General features: G+C 37.9%; 3 protein-coding genes and 1 pseudogene across 3 annotated transcripts; 1 reads left to right on the top strand and 3 right to left on the bottom strand.

Annotated features, from left to right (window-relative positions):
* Positions 1 to 135: 135 nt before the first annotated feature.
* Positions 136 to 4,517, top strand: LOC121768897 (phosphatase IMPL1, chloroplastic-like). The gene is made up of 11 exons (XM_042165503.1): positions 136 to 509; positions 1,000 to 1,067; positions 1,468 to 1,601; positions 1,851 to 1,939; positions 2,047 to 2,104; positions 2,188 to 2,240; positions 2,372 to 2,470; positions 2,609 to 2,722; positions 2,832 to 2,933; positions 3,098 to 3,233; positions 4,152 to 4,517. Exons 1-10 carry the CDS (start codon positions 195 to 197, stop codon positions 3,194 to 3,196), a joined length of 1,131 nt encoding a protein of 376 aa, XP_042021437.1. The 5' UTR covers positions 136 to 194; the 3' UTR covers positions 3,197 to 3,233; positions 4,152 to 4,517.
* On the bottom strand, positions 3,375 to 5,249 carry LOC121768898 (annotated as a pseudogene).
* Positions 5,250 to 6,365: 1,116 nt separating this feature from the next.
* LOC121767351 (protein PHLOEM PROTEIN 2-LIKE A9-like) lies at positions 6,366 to 7,406 on the bottom strand. The gene is made up of 3 exons (XM_042163608.1): positions 7,188 to 7,406; positions 7,012 to 7,097; positions 6,366 to 6,920 (listed from the first exon to the last, which is right to left on the bottom strand). Exons 1-3 carry the CDS (start codon positions 7,242 to 7,244, stop codon positions 6,542 to 6,544), a joined length of 522 nt encoding a protein of 173 aa, XP_042019542.1. The 5' UTR covers positions 7,245 to 7,406; the 3' UTR covers positions 6,366 to 6,541.
* Positions 7,407 to 9,790: 2,384 nt separating this feature from the next.
* On the bottom strand, positions 9,791 to 10,725 carry LOC121768037 (protein PHLOEM PROTEIN 2-LIKE A9-like). The gene is made up of 3 exons (XM_042164381.1): positions 10,568 to 10,725; positions 10,393 to 10,478; positions 9,791 to 10,308 (listed from the first exon to the last, which is right to left on the bottom strand). The coding sequence occupies exons 1-3, from the start codon at positions 10,622 to 10,624 to the stop codon at positions 9,939 to 9,941; spliced, it is 513 nt and encodes a 170-aa protein (XP_042020315.1). The 5' UTR covers positions 10,625 to 10,725; the 3' UTR covers positions 9,791 to 9,938.
* Between the last annotated feature and the right edge of the window lie 6,374 nt (positions 10,726 to 17,099).

The following is a 17,099-nucleotide window of genomic DNA, read 5'->3' as shown; positions in this document are numbered from 1 at the left end:
CGTTCAAAATTCTGTCAAAAAATAAAAATAAAAATATTCACGGTACCGTTGTCGCCATTCCCTACAGTATCATCCAATTCGAACTAAAGTTGCGTTTCAAAAATATTTCTCTACTTTTCCTTATGCAAACAAACACTTCTCTATAACACAATCAAAAATAGAGTTGAGAAAACAGAAGGGAAAAAACAGAAAGTATGGAACGGTGCATAATTGCTTCGTCATCCACGCTCAATCTCACCCGATTATCTCGTAAATCCATTTCAATTCTTCCTGCTAAGCTACCGGGATTCTCTTTTCCATGGAGCTCGAGCGCAAATCCGCGGCCTCTGAAGCATATTCGAACACTGCCCCCTGCTTTCAGCTGTAGAAGGAGACTAAGCACGAGAGCTGTTGTATCCGATGTTTATGAGGAGAAACAGTATTTCAAAGTCGCCGCGGAATCGACGGGTCCGGTTTCTTCTGATCGGCTTCTCGAAGTGATCGAAATTGCCGCCAAAACTGGAGCTCAGGTTTCATTCATTTAAGTTTTTTCTTCTTTATATTTGTAACAAGTGTGTGGTGGAGAATAATTGGTAATGAAATGTTGTTTTGGGGACAAAATTGGATTAACTATTATGCTAATTGAGAGCGTTGATTATTGCCGGCTTTAATTATCTAGTTTTTTCCCTTTCCATTTTCCATTAAGTTTATTGCGTGTATGTGTATGTACTATGTAGTGTGTGTGTGTGTGTGTTTAGTTATAATTCTGAGATTGCTGTTTAGACTATGTTTGGTGGAAAATAATTTGTGATTTGGGGGATTATTAGACAAATAATTAGAATGCAAGTGTTGTTTTGGTGATCAAATTAGATCAACGAGAATGCTGCTTAATTTCTAAACTCTTTAATTATTCCCTTTTCCATCAACTTCGTAATGTGTGCATACGTGTTTTAGTTTTAATGTGAGATTAGTTAGAATATGTTACAAGTGGATGCTCTAAATTTCTACAATCATTTTCAGGTGATAATGGATGCAGTGAATAAACCTCGAAATATAACATACAAGGGATTGACTGATCTGGTGACTGAGTAAGACTTGTTGTCATTCTGAATTTATTCTACCTTTGATGGGTGCATGAACCTGTTTAGGAGTCTGTTTCATGATTTTATGAGTGAACATTTACAATTGTGCGTATAACTGTGAAAGACCGGCTGCTGATAATTGTGTCACCAACGTCTCTTTTAAAGTTGCATTGTTAGGATAGAGTAGATCTGCAGAGAAATCATGTAACTGAAGGTTCATTGTAGTATTTGGGTTGGATTCATTGGAATATTGACTACTGACCATGTGCCTTCCATCTACAGAAATCACATCTGTTTAGATTAGATAAGCTTCAAATCATCCGTTCGAAAAAAATTCTTGCAATATCTTAGATGTTCTTTTACTAGGCTATAATTTTAACTTGCCCACTGAACTAATATTCTGCAGCACAGACAAAATGAGTGAGGCTGCTATTCTGGATGTGGTAAAGAAGAATTTCCAAGACCACCTCATTCTTGGGGAGGAAGGAGGGATCATCGGCGACTCGTCTTCTGATTATCTTTGGTGTATCGATCCCCTAGGTATTCCTCAGCATGCCCCATGCCATGGGCGTAACTACTGCTCCATAGCATGGCCACCCTTCTCTTGCTTGAAATTGTGAATTTCAGATGCTATTATCATCATGATACCATGCTTAATTATAGTTGGTGAATACATTAGTATTTATTTATTAGGGCTGACAGGATCCAACTTGACTTGAAAAGTAAAATCTTGAGTCGAACCATGGTTTATGTTTCTGCCTTTCTGATCTTATTCCAACTTTAATGCAGATGGCACCACAAATTTTGCACATTGCTACCCCAGCTTTGCAGTTTCAATTGGTGTACTTTACAAAGGAAAGCCAGCTGCCGCCTCTGTGGTATCTTTGTACATGCTTTATGATTGAGTTTACAGATAATTTGAGTTTTACAAGTATAACAGGATCCTGAAATGATCAGAGTCTGACAATGTTATCTTTGTCTGCAGGTAGAGTTTGTTGGTGGACCTAAATGTTGGAATACTCGGACTTTTACTGCAGCTGCTGGTAGAAGATCCTTATTCTTACTCTCTGAAATTTGAAGTATATTTGTACATTTTTAGGTTAACTCAATATTTATGAAATTCCAGGTAAAGGTGCATTCTGCAATGGAGAAAAAATTCATGTGAGCCAAACTGATACGGTGAGTTACCATTTATTAACGGCATGCCTGGCTTGATCTGAGTAATTTTTTTCTCAGCCAAACTGAATCATATCCCGTTGCAATTGCATCTTTGCATATTCTCTTATACCAGTTACCCTAATTAATACAAGGTTGAGAGATCACTTTTGGTTACTGGGTTCGGATATGAACATGATGATCCATGGGCAACCAATATGGAGCTATTCAAGGAATTTACTGACGTTAGTCGGGTAAACACTTTTTCTATCTACTACTACATGACAAGTTACATTACATCTCAATTTTGTTCTTTATATTTATAATAATGTGTAGAATGGTTCAAACCTCTGCTTACAATCTCTTTTTGACTCCCAAATCCTAATATGTAGGGTGTGAGGAGGCTTGGTGCAGCAGCAGTTGACATGTCTCATGTAGCCCTGGGAATTGTAGAAGCCTACTGGGAGTATCGTCTTAAACCATGGGACATGGCCGCAGGTGTTTTGGTAATTTCTTCTCCCTCGTTGATATCTCTTGGTAATTTCTCAGTATGCTCTGTTGCATCAATTTAATAGGTATGGTAATAAATTACTCTTCTTTGCTGAATTGGAGTAGATAGTTGAGGAGGCTGGGGGAACAGTTTCCTGTATGGATGGTGAAAAGTTTTCCGTGTTTGACAGATCTGTCTTGGTATCCAATGGAGTGCTTCATTCTAAGGTTGGTGACCCTGTTACACACTGATATCCAAATTTTTCGTTTTCTTCAATATGTGATCCTATGATCAACCTACCTAGGCTTGGGTAATAACAATTAGCATATAACCGAAACATATTGAGAAGATAGTCTTGTATGATGAATTCCTTTTACATGATTTGTTGCAGCTTCTTGAGCGCATTGGACCAGCAACACAGAAACTTAAGGGCAAAGGAATTGATTTTTCGTTATGGTACAAGCCTGACAATTATCACACAGAACTTTGATATGGCCTACTTTGATGGCTTTTACTGTGGGGATCAGGTCAGTTTCTGTTTCTTTCTTTTGGAGATCTCCTTATGTGTGACCTACATGTGCTAATCTTGCATGAAATTAGTCTGCTACTTATTTTTTTCTTTTGTCATAGCTATAGTTTTGGGTATATCTTGGAACTAGTTGTCGGAATTTTCAGCCTGTAAAATGGTCTCATGTAGTAGATTTAATACAGCGGTTTAAGTTCAACGCTGTAATAGGTGCCAAATTTGTTTAAACACAAGACAAACAAACTGAAAATAAACAACCTATCCTGCTCGTTGAACACACATGAATGAGGACAACTAGAATTTGCTCCTTCAGATGATTTAAGTCTGAAGAATATGCAATTATTAGTCCATTCTTTCACTGGTCCTACTAAAGATTATATGTTCAGTGAGAGCCCGATGTTTCTGAACTCAAGCTTTTGGGTGGATCTTCACTTCTTTAATTAATAGCCCTCTCTTCCATTTCCCTCCCTCGTATTCGTATAAAGAGAACTCCATCTCTCCAGTCTTCTCAGTGGAGCTTTTGAATTCTCCCACTGGGATGTCTATCCATCTCCCTCTTGGCTTCTCCATCAAATTTTCTTTGCGCTCTTGCCTAGTTCCGTCGGGTAAAGTGAGTCTCAGATTCACAGGATCTTCCCATCCGTAAGCAGGATCCTTCAGCATCACAACGAATACAATTTCGTACAGTCGTCCTGGTGAAAGGTTTGCTGCCTCAAACCTCCCATGCACCTCTAGCCAAGCAAACATCGAGAAGTTCAGCAACTGCAAGATTCTCATCGCTGCAAAATTATATGAATATTACTTAGTTGCCTTTAATATTTATAAGTAGCATTTTCTTTTGCTTTTTAATGTGATATGCCAATGTCTGATGATTTGTATTTTAATGATATTTCTGAAATAAAAGTAATTTTGTGTGCAGGTGTAAGCATCCATTCCTCGATAACAATTTTCAGGATTTGATCAAGTTCTTCTACCTTTCAAATACTTCAAAGTTGATCGTAGATTTGTAGTCTTATCTTGATTCTTTCAACAAGGGCCAATGCCAGAATCTTTGGTCCTCCGCCCAAGTTATTGAAAGACTTTGTGCAAAAATCATGAAGCAGTTGCAGTTTGACTGCTTGTCAACCCAGTACTTCTGCAGAACCAAAGTTTCTGTAGGACGAAGACTAAAAAAGCAGTAGCATGGTATGAGCCATGTTTTTTTCTTCTCTCTCTCTATTCTCAAATGATTTAAACTAAAATACATAATAGTGTAATTTATTTGAAATAAAATTTAAACTGAATATATACTTTACTGTTAACAAAACTAAAGAAAAAGGCGCATACTTGCCTTCCTCTTCTGGTTCAAGAAAACGCCCGTATAAAGCACTTCCTGGTTGTTTGTGGCGGATATGTAAACTGGTGAATCAGCATGCTTCAGAATATCTCCACAGTTATGAGGTAACAAAACTCGTTTGCTACTCTGATTTGCTTTGGCTTCACCCTTCTTACTTTGTTTCCCATTCTTGCTCGATTCTTCGCCACTTGGCTCCAACTCCTGATCTTGTGATAACCCGGAACCCATTAAGGTAGACGACAGAACAAAGTCACAAACACTAGCCTACTGTTGGTTTGGCTAAGAATTACTGTTTATATAGAAAAAAAATGATGCTAACTAGCTAGGATCGATGCCCTCTATCTGACATTACATCGAACACTTCTTTTCAGTGTTCACATTATAAAAAGTGGCATATTTGTAGCTCAACTTTGTGCCTTTTGCTGCATTTCATATGTTTTGTCAGCATCATATTCTGATTCTTGATCTTTAGATATTTAAATGGTTGGTGATCTGTCTGTACTTAGATCATGATCGTTGTTGCGGGCGCCGTTTGTTATATTCTTATCCTCTGATGATGATGTGCAGCTGGTGTTGTGGTGTCGATGAACATCAGAACACCATGCTTCAGTTATTTTTTTTATCTTCTGGGAATTTGATGCCATTGATGTTGTCTGAATGTGGACAAGGGGCACCAGTTCCATAATCATTGTTATAATATATTTACTCATTTATAGACTCTCTGAAGGATAAATATTTAATTCTGTCATGTTGTTTTAATAAGTGTCTCACCCTTTAGGCTTTAGCATAATTGCAAAAGGATATCCAACATTTTAGTTTTTACTTTAAAATATACTGAAAAATTTTATGGACGAAATTGCCCATGAATTTTAAGTAGATCTTGAGACCACTGACATGTCCTCGCACCTGTCTATTAAGGGGTGATTTCACTTGAAAATTATTTTTTTGGGTATATTTTAAGTGAAAATAGAAATGTGGGTGATTTTCGGGTAACCAAAATCTTGTTTGAGAGACTCGGTGTATATACACTATTGGTGATATTCAAATACGTATTCGATTTGCAAGATAAAATAATACTAAGATATAATCTAGGATTGAGTTATGAGATTATTTTAGTCAAGGGGGTTAGCTATGACTAATTATCTCATGATTATTCATCTATAATTGAGTTGTGGGGTTGAATCCCATGAATCAACACACAATAAATTTAATCCTACATATAATCTTGTAAACCGAACACCCTCTTAATATTTTATATTACAAGTGCTTGCATGTCAATATTTTGAATCTAAACCCTTTTACACACCCCCCAAATTATTATTGGCGGTTGTACATTTGATATCTTGAAACATTTTATCATACGAAATATTCCTTAAAATATGAAATGAAGAAAATATTTCGTAGCTTATCAAGATATGGATTCTCGGTCACAAAGGGGGACACAAATTTTTGGCATTCAATCGGGTCACATTCACAAGCTAATGAGAATCAATTAAAATTACTAGTTACTAGCTATGACACTTTTAGAATCTCTTTTCGTGTAGCCACGCAATCTTAAAATCTTTACGTCTATATCATAACCATAAATATCAACCCAAAAATTTTTCAAAATTTGAAATCCTTATCATTTTGACAATTCATTTTTATTCCTTGCGTGAATTTCATGTAAAGTATGGCCGTACGTAACAAGATGAGAGAGTGCTTTCCTCATTTTCACTCAAACACCCAAATCAAAATAAGTACAACCCACCATAGCACTTTGGTTGCCAAACAATACATAAAAACACAATATAGTAGTAACAAATAAACAAGAACAATGTTTCGTCACCATTGCATCACATGCATAAGAAGTAGGTAAGTAGAAAATAACCAATCGATTATTACATAAAAAACACTGCACACCATCATGTTAAACAAACTTTATTTATTCCCAAAAAAACTTTATTTCTTAGTGTGTGTGTGTGTGTGTTTGTTCATGGCAACTCTTTGACATATGCAGAGTGAATCTTGAGGCCTCCCTTCCACTTTCCACTCCAAACTTCGTACAACCCGAAGAAGACCTTTCGATCGCTACTATTAACGTTGTTTTGGGTTTGTTGATCGGCTTTCATCCATCTCCCTTTTATCTCAAACTCCCCCTTTTGATTAGGGGTTATGTTGATCTTGGTCCATGAGATCTTGGTCCCCTTCTTGATCATCATGTAGATCGGATACTTCCCCCACCCGAACGCGTCCGGATTCAACGAGACGCGAAACCCTACCTCACAGTTCTTGTTGGGATTCGTGTCGTCCACGACTCCTGTCACCTCTAGCCAACTCACTTGGTGCAGTTCTGCAAGCGCTGGCAAACCCCTGCAAAACCACACCATTATATATTTATTTATTTTATGACCAAAGAAATTCGCAGTCGCTAAATGTAATAAATTTAAATAATACTACTCACTCTTTTTCGGGCACGGTCCAATATCGATTGTCGTTGCCCCAAACAATGTTGAGAGCCTTAGGTGGAATTATCATCGTCTTCACATCCTTATTTATAGAAAAACACACACATAAAATAAATTTATGTATGTTTACATGAAGAGAGAGAAAGAGAGAAGAATGTGTTATTTTGCTTACCTTGGGGAATTTAAGTGAAGAGTTTCCTGAATGGTGTGGGCTTGAGTTGGAAGCCATTTTCAAAATCCAAACAAATTGTTGAAGAAAAAGTAAAGATAGTTCGAAATCAGATGAAATTCAAAGTTTAAGACAGAAATGAGTTTTAGTATGATGTTGCAAGATGTATATTATATAGCAAACGATGTAAGAAGACGAAGCTTCGAAAATTATTACCTCATTTTGTAGTTAATTTTTTTTGGGAACGTCGGTGGATTTATTTTAATTCTTGATAATTATATTCGCTTTTTTAATGACAGTTGTTTACTGTTTCTAGAATATAGTAGAATCTTTGTCTCGACTTTTAATGGGCTAAAGGGGAAATAAAGTAAAAAAAAGATGAAAAAAAAACTATTTTGGAATATTGAGAGATTGACATGCGTAAGGATATAGTTATTCGTAATAATTTTCAACAAAAGAAATTGGTTTTATATAGAGTCGTAAAGAATGGAGAGCACTGCTTTCTATATTTTGAGGGGAGGAATGGAGCAATACTTTTTAAAAAGAAAAAAAGTAGTAGTACTAGTAGTATTTATCTTTGAAAAGAATAGAGCATATTTTTACTTGAGTAATGATTTAATTATGACTCATAGGATCGTTGATTTAATTATAAAAACTAGCTTGCATTTGGTACTTTTTAATTATAAAAACTAGCTTGCATTTGGTACTTAAATCATACTCCATTTGTCCCTAATAAAAATGATGCTCTTTCATTTTCAGTTTGTAGGGATAATGATATCATTTTAAAAAAATGGAAACACCATTTTCTTTATTTCGATATTCTCACGTAACGTACAAAATAATATTGTATAAAATATTACTGAACGAGATAATCTTCGTTGAAAAACGGAGGGAGATAGTAATAGTTGTTGGAGTTTAACTAAATAACCAATTAACAAAGAGAATTGGAATACATTCATGAATAGAACTACTAAATTAATTCCTACACTAAATTCCAACATTCAACGAGGGTAAGTAATCGTATCCGAAAGAATATGTTATATTTTCAAAATAGGAATATATACCAGCTTGGATACAATGGACACGTTCATTTTGATCAAATATTTAATATTAGTAGCGAAATATGTATAGACTAGAATTTATTCAAGGACTATCATCAGTTTCTTTTTAACCAAGGATAATTTATACTTTCAATCCTCAAGTGCTAATTTCTTGATAAAGAATATATTAATAATGATAATTGAATTTAAGATATGTCACAAAATTTACTGTAATGTTTTATAAGTCAATTCTTGTGTGCCGTTAAAACTAACGATCTACAATTGGAGAGAGAATAAGTGGCTGCTACCACAATTATGTAGCATAATTCAAACTCAAAGATTCTACAACTAGAGAGATTCGATAATGGGTATGTAGAGTACTAACAGTAGTTAGAATTTTGGAGAGATTCTCAATGAGGTCATTTGGGAAGTTAGCCGGTAAGATTCTAATTTGCATTTTATTTCTGTCTAAAACTCATAAATTTATTTGTGTTTGATTATGTTTAAATTCACATATTAATATTTAACTGTGCCTCACTCACACTAGATTTCACTACATTTTACTACGTCTCACATTTAAAAGATAGAATATAGATAAATGTACATAAAGTGTAGATTTATTACATAATATTTCTAAATTTTAAATTATTTTGTTGTTAGTGTATATTATTATATAGCAATATAAAAAAATTTATATGGATAATTTATAACAAATTTTTACATGATTTTGAGCTTGATTTGAAATAATTATATAATAATCAATTAAAATAATACTTTTTTTAAAAATGTTGATATTTAATTTAAAATTTTAATATTTTCTTAAATTGTGATGAAATGATTAGCATGTAATTTATTTTAAGTTAATTTATATTTATAAATTGATTTTTAATGTAAAATGTTGAAAAAGTTCGTTTATGTATGTATATTTATCAGTACCCGATCTGAGACATTTAATTAGTTTGACCCAATTTTGTTTCTTTTATGTTATTTTTCTGAAAAAAATACTGCTACAAAAACTGTAGAACCTTCTCTCCCTTTTAATTAATTTATTTATTGGAATCGGATTCTGCTTTCCCTTTACATGGATCATCATCAAATATGACAACTTATTCTCATTTGAAATATGTATACAGATAATTAATTTTTTGTCCTTGCAAAAAAAGTTTTGTTATGCTTTGTTATCTTCAATAAAAAGTTATATTCCCTTTCGTCATTTCAAGAAAACCAATCCGTACCACTTTGGAATTAGGATAGAAACATCACCTTTAGTCATTTTCACCCTTCAATGAATAGATTTCTTTTATTTTGAATCTTGATCATTTCAATAAAAATACATGTGTACAAATTCATAAATTCTATGTTATTCAATTATTCATTGTCCTAAAACTTTTCAAGTATTTGTATAGCACTGAAATGACGAATTTGTGACTGAAAAAAATTAGTATAAACTAAATATGAATATGACATCGATCGTCATATTCGATACAAAAAAAGAAATTTCGCATATACAACATACATGCACGATCCAAGCATAATTGAAGGAGAAATCAATAATTCACCAAAATATAACAATAAAATGATCAACCTTTTAATAGATATTAGAAATTACACATCCATCAATCTCTATATGAAGATACAAAACATCATCAAATGAAATGAAGTAATTGCCAAACCAATACAAAAGATATCAACCCTCATAAAAATTATGATCAAATCAACACTCCTTCACATATGCATGGTGAATCTTGAGACCTCCCTTCCACTTCCCACTCCAAACCTCGTACAACCCGAAGCTGAGCTTCCCATCATCCGAACCTTCGATTTGATGATCGGATCCTATCACCAATCTCCCTTTAATCTCAAACTGCCCTTTCTGATTAGGGTTAATCATAATCTTAGTCCATGTAGCCTTCTCTTCATTCCCTCTCTTAATCATGATATAAATCGGGTATTTTCCCCACCCAAATGCGTCCGGATTCAACGACACGCTAAACCCTACTTCATAGCTCTTTGCCGCCTTTGTTCCCACCACGCCGCCAGTCACCTCCAGCCAGCTCACTTGACAAAGCTCCGCCGCCAAATCACTACACCACCACCAAAAAAAAATTTTAATTTTTTAAAATAGTTTCTATTTTATATGATAGTATGAGAAAGAAAAAAAAACTCACGTGTTTTTTGGTACGTTCCAATAGCGAGTGTCGTTTCCCCATACAATGTTGAAGTTTCTAGGATAAATCTTCATTCCTTGAGCACCCTACACACATCAAGGTTTATATATATATATATATATATATGCACACACTTAAATACTACTAATAAAGAATGTATAGAATGTGTTTGTACCTTGGTGAATTTTAGTGAAGAGTTTCCAGAATGATGAGGGGTGGTGTTGGAGGCCATTTCTAAGTTGAAACAAATTAATTATCAGAAGAAAGAGATGAAGAAAAGGATGTTGTTTATGAGTTAAAGAGTTGTGAATTTGATTGTTTGGTATGGATTTGGTTGGAGTCCCTCATATTTATACGTATAGGGAACTCTTAAAAGACAAGGAATATCTTTTATTTAATTATTCTGAAATTTGGTTTGGGAAATAACGGCGAAAGGCAATGGAAAAAGAATAATTGCTTATGTGTGTGTGATTGTATCGAATAAAATGTGCGTGTGAATAGATAATTACTACTCCTATCTCATAGCATCCAAAGTTGGACTACTTTACTTTACATTTCCAGCTAAATACATGTATGTGATTACGTACGTAATCATAAAGATGATTTAATGTGGATGGAGATGCCAAAAAGTGGCATTTTATTTTATACAAACGGCTTGAATTGGTTAAGATATTTCATTTAATAATGAATTAGTACTAATATATAAGTGTATTATTAAGGCGTGTATTTAAGTAGGATGGCAAAATATAGTTAGACGAATCCCACTCCCAATTATGTCACGGTTTTTTTCTGGGCAATGATATGTCTAATATATTCAGAAGCATCACACACAACACAGATACTCTCACAACATATAAAAATGCAGTAGTGCTCAACAACCATGCAAATGGATTCGAGTCAGCCCCTGCGTCTGGAATGGATTCCCTGCCTCCGGAGACAGTCGAGATCCTTTGTTCCAAAATAATATTCAATCTCCTACTCCAACTGTCGGCCTTCCAGAAATTACGAGCAAAATGTAAGGATATTTTTAAATACACAGCGGGAATCCTGTAGTTGGAATAGGAGATGGAATGAGAATTTCAAACAGAGGATCTCCTCGTCTCAACCCCACACATTCATCTCCTTCACACACACACAGCCTATAGATGTTGATTATAATATTTGCATCAAAGTGGCTTCATCCATTGCATGAAGTCACAATTATTTGTAAACAATTTAAGATATGCTTCAAAGGAATTGAGAATAGATAAACGTAGTGGATGTTAGAATATGGAAAGAAAATAATTGTGATTAGGGAATGAATCATGAGATTAATATGTAATTGATATGATTGATACAATCATAATTAGGGGATCTTCTTCCATATGTAATTTAGGGCAACTCTCTATATTAAGAGAGTTGCTCCATTCGATCAATACTACACAGAAAACTAATCACAACCATGTCTATCGCTTCTTCCCTCTCGGTTATCCATCTTAACATGGTACCAGAGCAGGTTGAGCAATATGGACTCAGAATATAACATCATCATCGTCCAAATACCAATCTCGAACCCCGGCTAAGAGGCAGAAACCTGCAATCATCAGAAAAAGAGCGATGTCAGAATCAGAAAACGAGAATAAGAGTTCGATGGTGAACTTCTCGGACGACATCACAATGAAGTTTGCAGAATTCCTCCGACACCTCCAGACCGTGCCAATCCCCCCACGGCAGACGACGGTAAACACAGACAACCTCGGTGAAGTAGTCGTCTCAACCAAGTTATCGGGAGACAACTACCCACTGTGGGCGAACCTCATCAAACGTGCAATCGGGGGAAAAGGCTTAACCTCTCATATCTCGAAGGATTCGGAACCTCCGGCAGAAACAGATCCCAGCCACGAGACATGGCAAAAATTGGATCACTGCGTGTTCGGGTGGATCATCAACAACATGGAACCCGAACTCGTGAATGAGGTATCGCAATACCCAACGGCTCGAGAGCTCTGGGAGGGACTAGCCGTGACATACGGCAGTGGAGGAGACTCACTCCAAGTCTACGACTTACACCGGAAAGCAAGCAACATCAAACAGGGCGAAATGACCCTTGAACAGCTGTGGAATCGACTCCAAAGCCTTTGGATGTCGATTGACAGAAAGAAGCCAAACCCAATGAAGGACCCGGAGGATATCATGGTCTACAACCGAGAGAGACAAGAGACCAGGCTCTTCCAATTCCTAATGGCACTTAACGACGAACACGAAGTGACCCGGAGAGAAATTCTCAAGCGGGAGCCCCTCCCTTCAGTCCGGGACGCCTACGCGACCGTCCGGCGCGAAGCAACAAACAACGGAGTACTCAAACCCCAGGTTGCCGAAGGAAGAGAATCTCAACCCAGTGGCGGAATCGGGACGGGTCTCGCTTCGCGCGGCGGAGGACGGCCGGGGCAGACCCCTTTCCGAGGAGAAGAGCGACAGGCAGACGACGCTCGAAACAAACTGATCTGCAGCCATTGTGGAGAAAGCACACAAAAGACCAGTGCTTCCTCCTCGTTGGGTACCCGGAGTGGTGGGACGAGATGAAGCGGAAGAGAGCTGCGCGAAATGGCAACCGCCGAGGAGGGATAGGGACAACCATACCAGCCGGTGGTGACCGGGCTTCCGGCACCGCTTGCACGGCGGGTAGCACCAGTACCAGACCCGGCGAAATCGAGGGAGGAGGTGAGTCATCGGCGCAGACAGGGGAAGAAATGGCGAAGGCTAGGGCTTGCCAAGGTAAAAGAGGGAGAATTTTGCAATTAAGCCCCTCAAAATCAGGTTCCTCATTCAATACACCCCGAACTTTGCCATTATCACATAATACACCCTTTGCTTCTAATGAATTATGCCAGACACCCCATATCCTTTCTGCCAGGTCCCTGGATAATCCGAAATTAGACAATGCGCCCCATTACTCACATATTATTGGAAAAAGACCCACATCTAATTCTTTTTCGGAAATTAACCCAAAAATTCAGTGCAAAAATAGTTTGTCTGTACTTGAAACACTCTCTACTGCATGCCTTACTTCCGAAAAACCGCATATAGACAGGGACTGGATTTTTGACTGCGGAGCAACTGACACTATGTCATTTGACATCGCTGATTTTACTGAAATCACTAAATCCAAGAAAAGCTATGTTCAGACAGCTAATGGGGAATTACTTCCAGTTCAAGGAGCAGGAACAATTAAAATTTTGCCCACTCTGAGTATCTCAAATTGTTTATACGTTCCGTCCTTGTCTCACAAGCTGCTATCAGTCAGTCATGTTACAAAGGAGCTTAATTGTACTTTGTTGATGCAACCCTCATTTTGTATGTTACAGGATATTCGGACGGGGACGATTGTTGGGCGTGGCACTGAACGAGAAGGACTCTACTATGTGGACGAGATAGCTCAACAGAGTAGTGTGTTGCTGACTCACGGATCCACAGACCGACAGGCTTGGCTATGGCACCGGCGACTAGGACACCCATCTTTAGGGTATCTTAAAACCTTATTTCCTAGATTTGATAAAATTTCTCATTTGAACTGTGATACTTGTTTTCTGGCAAAGAGCCACAGACACTCGTTTAGAATTAATAATACCCGTGTGGATCATGTTTTTTCCCTTATTCATTCTGATATTTGGGGGCCTGCACCAGTTATGGGTGGTGGAGGTTTTAAGTATTTCTTGCTCTTTATTGATGATTGCTCACGTATGACATGGGTCTATTTTTTAAAGTCCAAATCAGAAGTCTTTGAAAAATTCGTCCTGTTTTACACCTTTGTCCAAACTCAATATAAGAAAAACATCCAAATACTTAGGTCCGATAACGGGGGAGAATATGTCAATAGCCAGATGCAACAGTTCTTTGCTAAAAATGGTCTTATACACCAAACCACCTGTCCTCACACACCTGAACAAAACGGGGTAGCCGAAAGAAAAAATAGGAAACTACTCGAAATGACTAGAGCTCTCCTAATTGATTCCAAGGTCCCAAAATCTTTTTGGCCCGAAGCCCTAGCTACCTCAGCTTACACTCTAAACCGTCTCCCAACAAAAGGCCTTGACAGGAAAACACCCATTCAAGTCCTATCATCCCATACAGAACTCCCATTACCTCTCACACTTGACCCAAAAATTTTTGGATGCTCTGTCTTCATCCACATTCCCAAAATTGAACGAACCAAGCTTTCACCATGTGCGATAAAAGGAGTGTTTGTGGGATATGGAATGCATCAAAAGGGGTACCGGTGCTATGACCCAAAATCCAAACGGATGTTTGTCACGATGAATTGTGACTTCGTAGAAAATGAATACTTTTACCACCAACTTAGCGGTCAGGGGGAGAAAGAACCAGAAACTGAGATTGACCCACTAAGTTTGCTTCCTAATCCTATTATAAACCCGAGCCCAAATCCGAATCTGATCCCAAATCCGAATCCTGGTCATAAGCCAAGTCCTGATCGGGAAGAGGACCCAACAGAGGAGGTTAGCATTACCACCGAGCATGTCTCTGATACTCAAGATGAGTCCATCAACTTCAGTGACATCGTTGCAATACAATCCCCGGCCGATATTCCTGAGGTAAGAGAAGTTTCTAACCCTAGTGAAACTCTTCGGCTTGAAACTAACCATGATCACAGCAAAGAACCAGAAGCAAGCACAGGTGAGCAACCACGGGTTCTACCGCCAAGAAGCACCAGGGGAATACCACCAAAGAAATACTCCCCGGATTGGAAGGGACGAAAGACACAATACTCCATTGTGAATTCCGTAAAAGCTCATATGACTGAAATGGCGAAGGTTTTTGAAGCAGCATTGTATGAAGAGGATATTCCGCACTCTGTGGAAGAAGCAATGAAGCATAAACATTGGAGGGATGCCATGAAACGAGAAATGGACGCCTTGCTAAAGAACAATACTTGGGAGAAGTGTGCATTGCCGGAAGGGAAGAGACCCGTTGGATGCAGGTGGATCTTTACGATCAAAAGGCGAGCCGATGGATCCATCGAGAGGTACAAAGCTAGATTGGTCGCAAAAGGATACACCCAGACCTATGGGGTAGACTATGCTGAAACTTTCTCACCTGTGGCGAAAATGAGTACTGTGAGAGTCCTACTGACTGTTGCCGCAAATCAGAATTGGCCACTTCACCAATTTGATGTCACCAATGCTTTCCTCCACGGAGAATTAAAGAAGGAAGAAGAAGTATACATGGAAGTTCCTCCGGGATACTCAGATGAGTTTGCACCGGGACAAGTCTGTCGGCTGAAGAAAACCCTATATGGCTTAAAGCAGTCCCCAAGGGTATGGTTTGGAAGGTTCTGTCAAGCAATGGAGAAGTATGGCTACCAGCAGAGTAACTCAGACCATACTCTATTCCTTAAGAGAGTAGGTAACAAAATAACGTGTCTCCTTATATATGTGGATGACATGATTATTACAGGGAATGATACAGAAGAGATCGAGGAGCTAAGAGCAAACTTGTTCAAAGAATTTGAGATGAAGGATCTGGGAGCGCTGAAATATTTCCTCGGAATTGAAGTACTAAGATCTAAAAAGGGCATATTCCTACGACAAAAGAAATATGTGCTCGATCTTCTAACAGAAACCGGCTTACTTGACTGCAAGCCTGCCGAGACGCCTATGGTACAGAATCATGGACTGAAGATAGAAGAAGGAGCACGGACCACAGACAGAGAGCGTTATCAACGCCTAGTCGGGAAGCTAATCTACCTAGCCCATACCCGACCAGATATAGCCTATGCTGTTGGGGTGATAAGCCAGTTTATGCACAACCCACAAGAGGAGCACATGAATGCAGCAATGAGGGTGGTGAGATACCTGAAGGGTACAGTAGGGTATGGAGTTTTACTGAAGAATGGAGGACACTTAGAAGTCTCAGGATACACTGATGCTGACTGGGCGAGTAATCCGATCGACCGAAAGTCAACTGCAGGATACTTCACATTCATAGGCGATAACCTCGTCACTTGGAGGAGCAAAAAACAGAAAGTAGTGGCACTTTCTAGCGCTGAAGCAGAATTCCGAGGGGTAAAGAGCGGAATCACTGAAATCCTATGGATACGGCGACTGTTGACCGAGGTTGGCTTTCCACCCACTCAGAAAAGCAAACTATTCTGTGACAACAAAGCAGCAATCAGCATAGCCGAAAATCCAGTCCAACATGATCGAACAAAACATGTGGAGATCGACCGCCACTTCATCAAGGAGAAGATAGAAAAAGGAATCATTGAGCTACCCTTCGTTCGCTCGGAAGACCAACTGGCAGACATTCTAACCAAAGCAGTCAATGCAAGGATGTTTGAAGAAGTACTAGACAAGCTAAGCATCGGAGATGCCGTTACTTAGCTTGAGGGGGAGTGTTAGAATATGGAAAGAAAATAATTGTGATTAGGGAATGAATCATGAGATTAATATGTAATTGATATGATTGATACAATCATAATTAGGGGATCTTCTTCCATATGTAATTTAGGGCAACTCTCTATATTAAGAGAGTTGCTCCATTCGATCAATACTACACAGAAAACTAATCACAACCATGTCTATCGCTTCTTCCCTCTCGGTTATCCATCTTAACAGTGGAGCAGTAAGCTTAATGCATCTATACTAAAGAGCCGGCCACTATTTCTTCTAGAGCTATGGACCGCGGACTTCGACTACTTTTCATTCAAATTT

This window comes from Salvia splendens, chromosome 15, assembly GCF_004379255.2.
Source record: "Salvia splendens isolate huo1 chromosome 15, SspV2, whole genome shotgun sequence".
NCBI classification, from domain to species: domain Eukaryota; kingdom Viridiplantae; phylum Streptophyta; class Magnoliopsida; order Lamiales; family Lamiaceae; genus Salvia; species Salvia splendens.
This window is presented reverse-complemented; position numbering and strand designations above follow the sequence as displayed.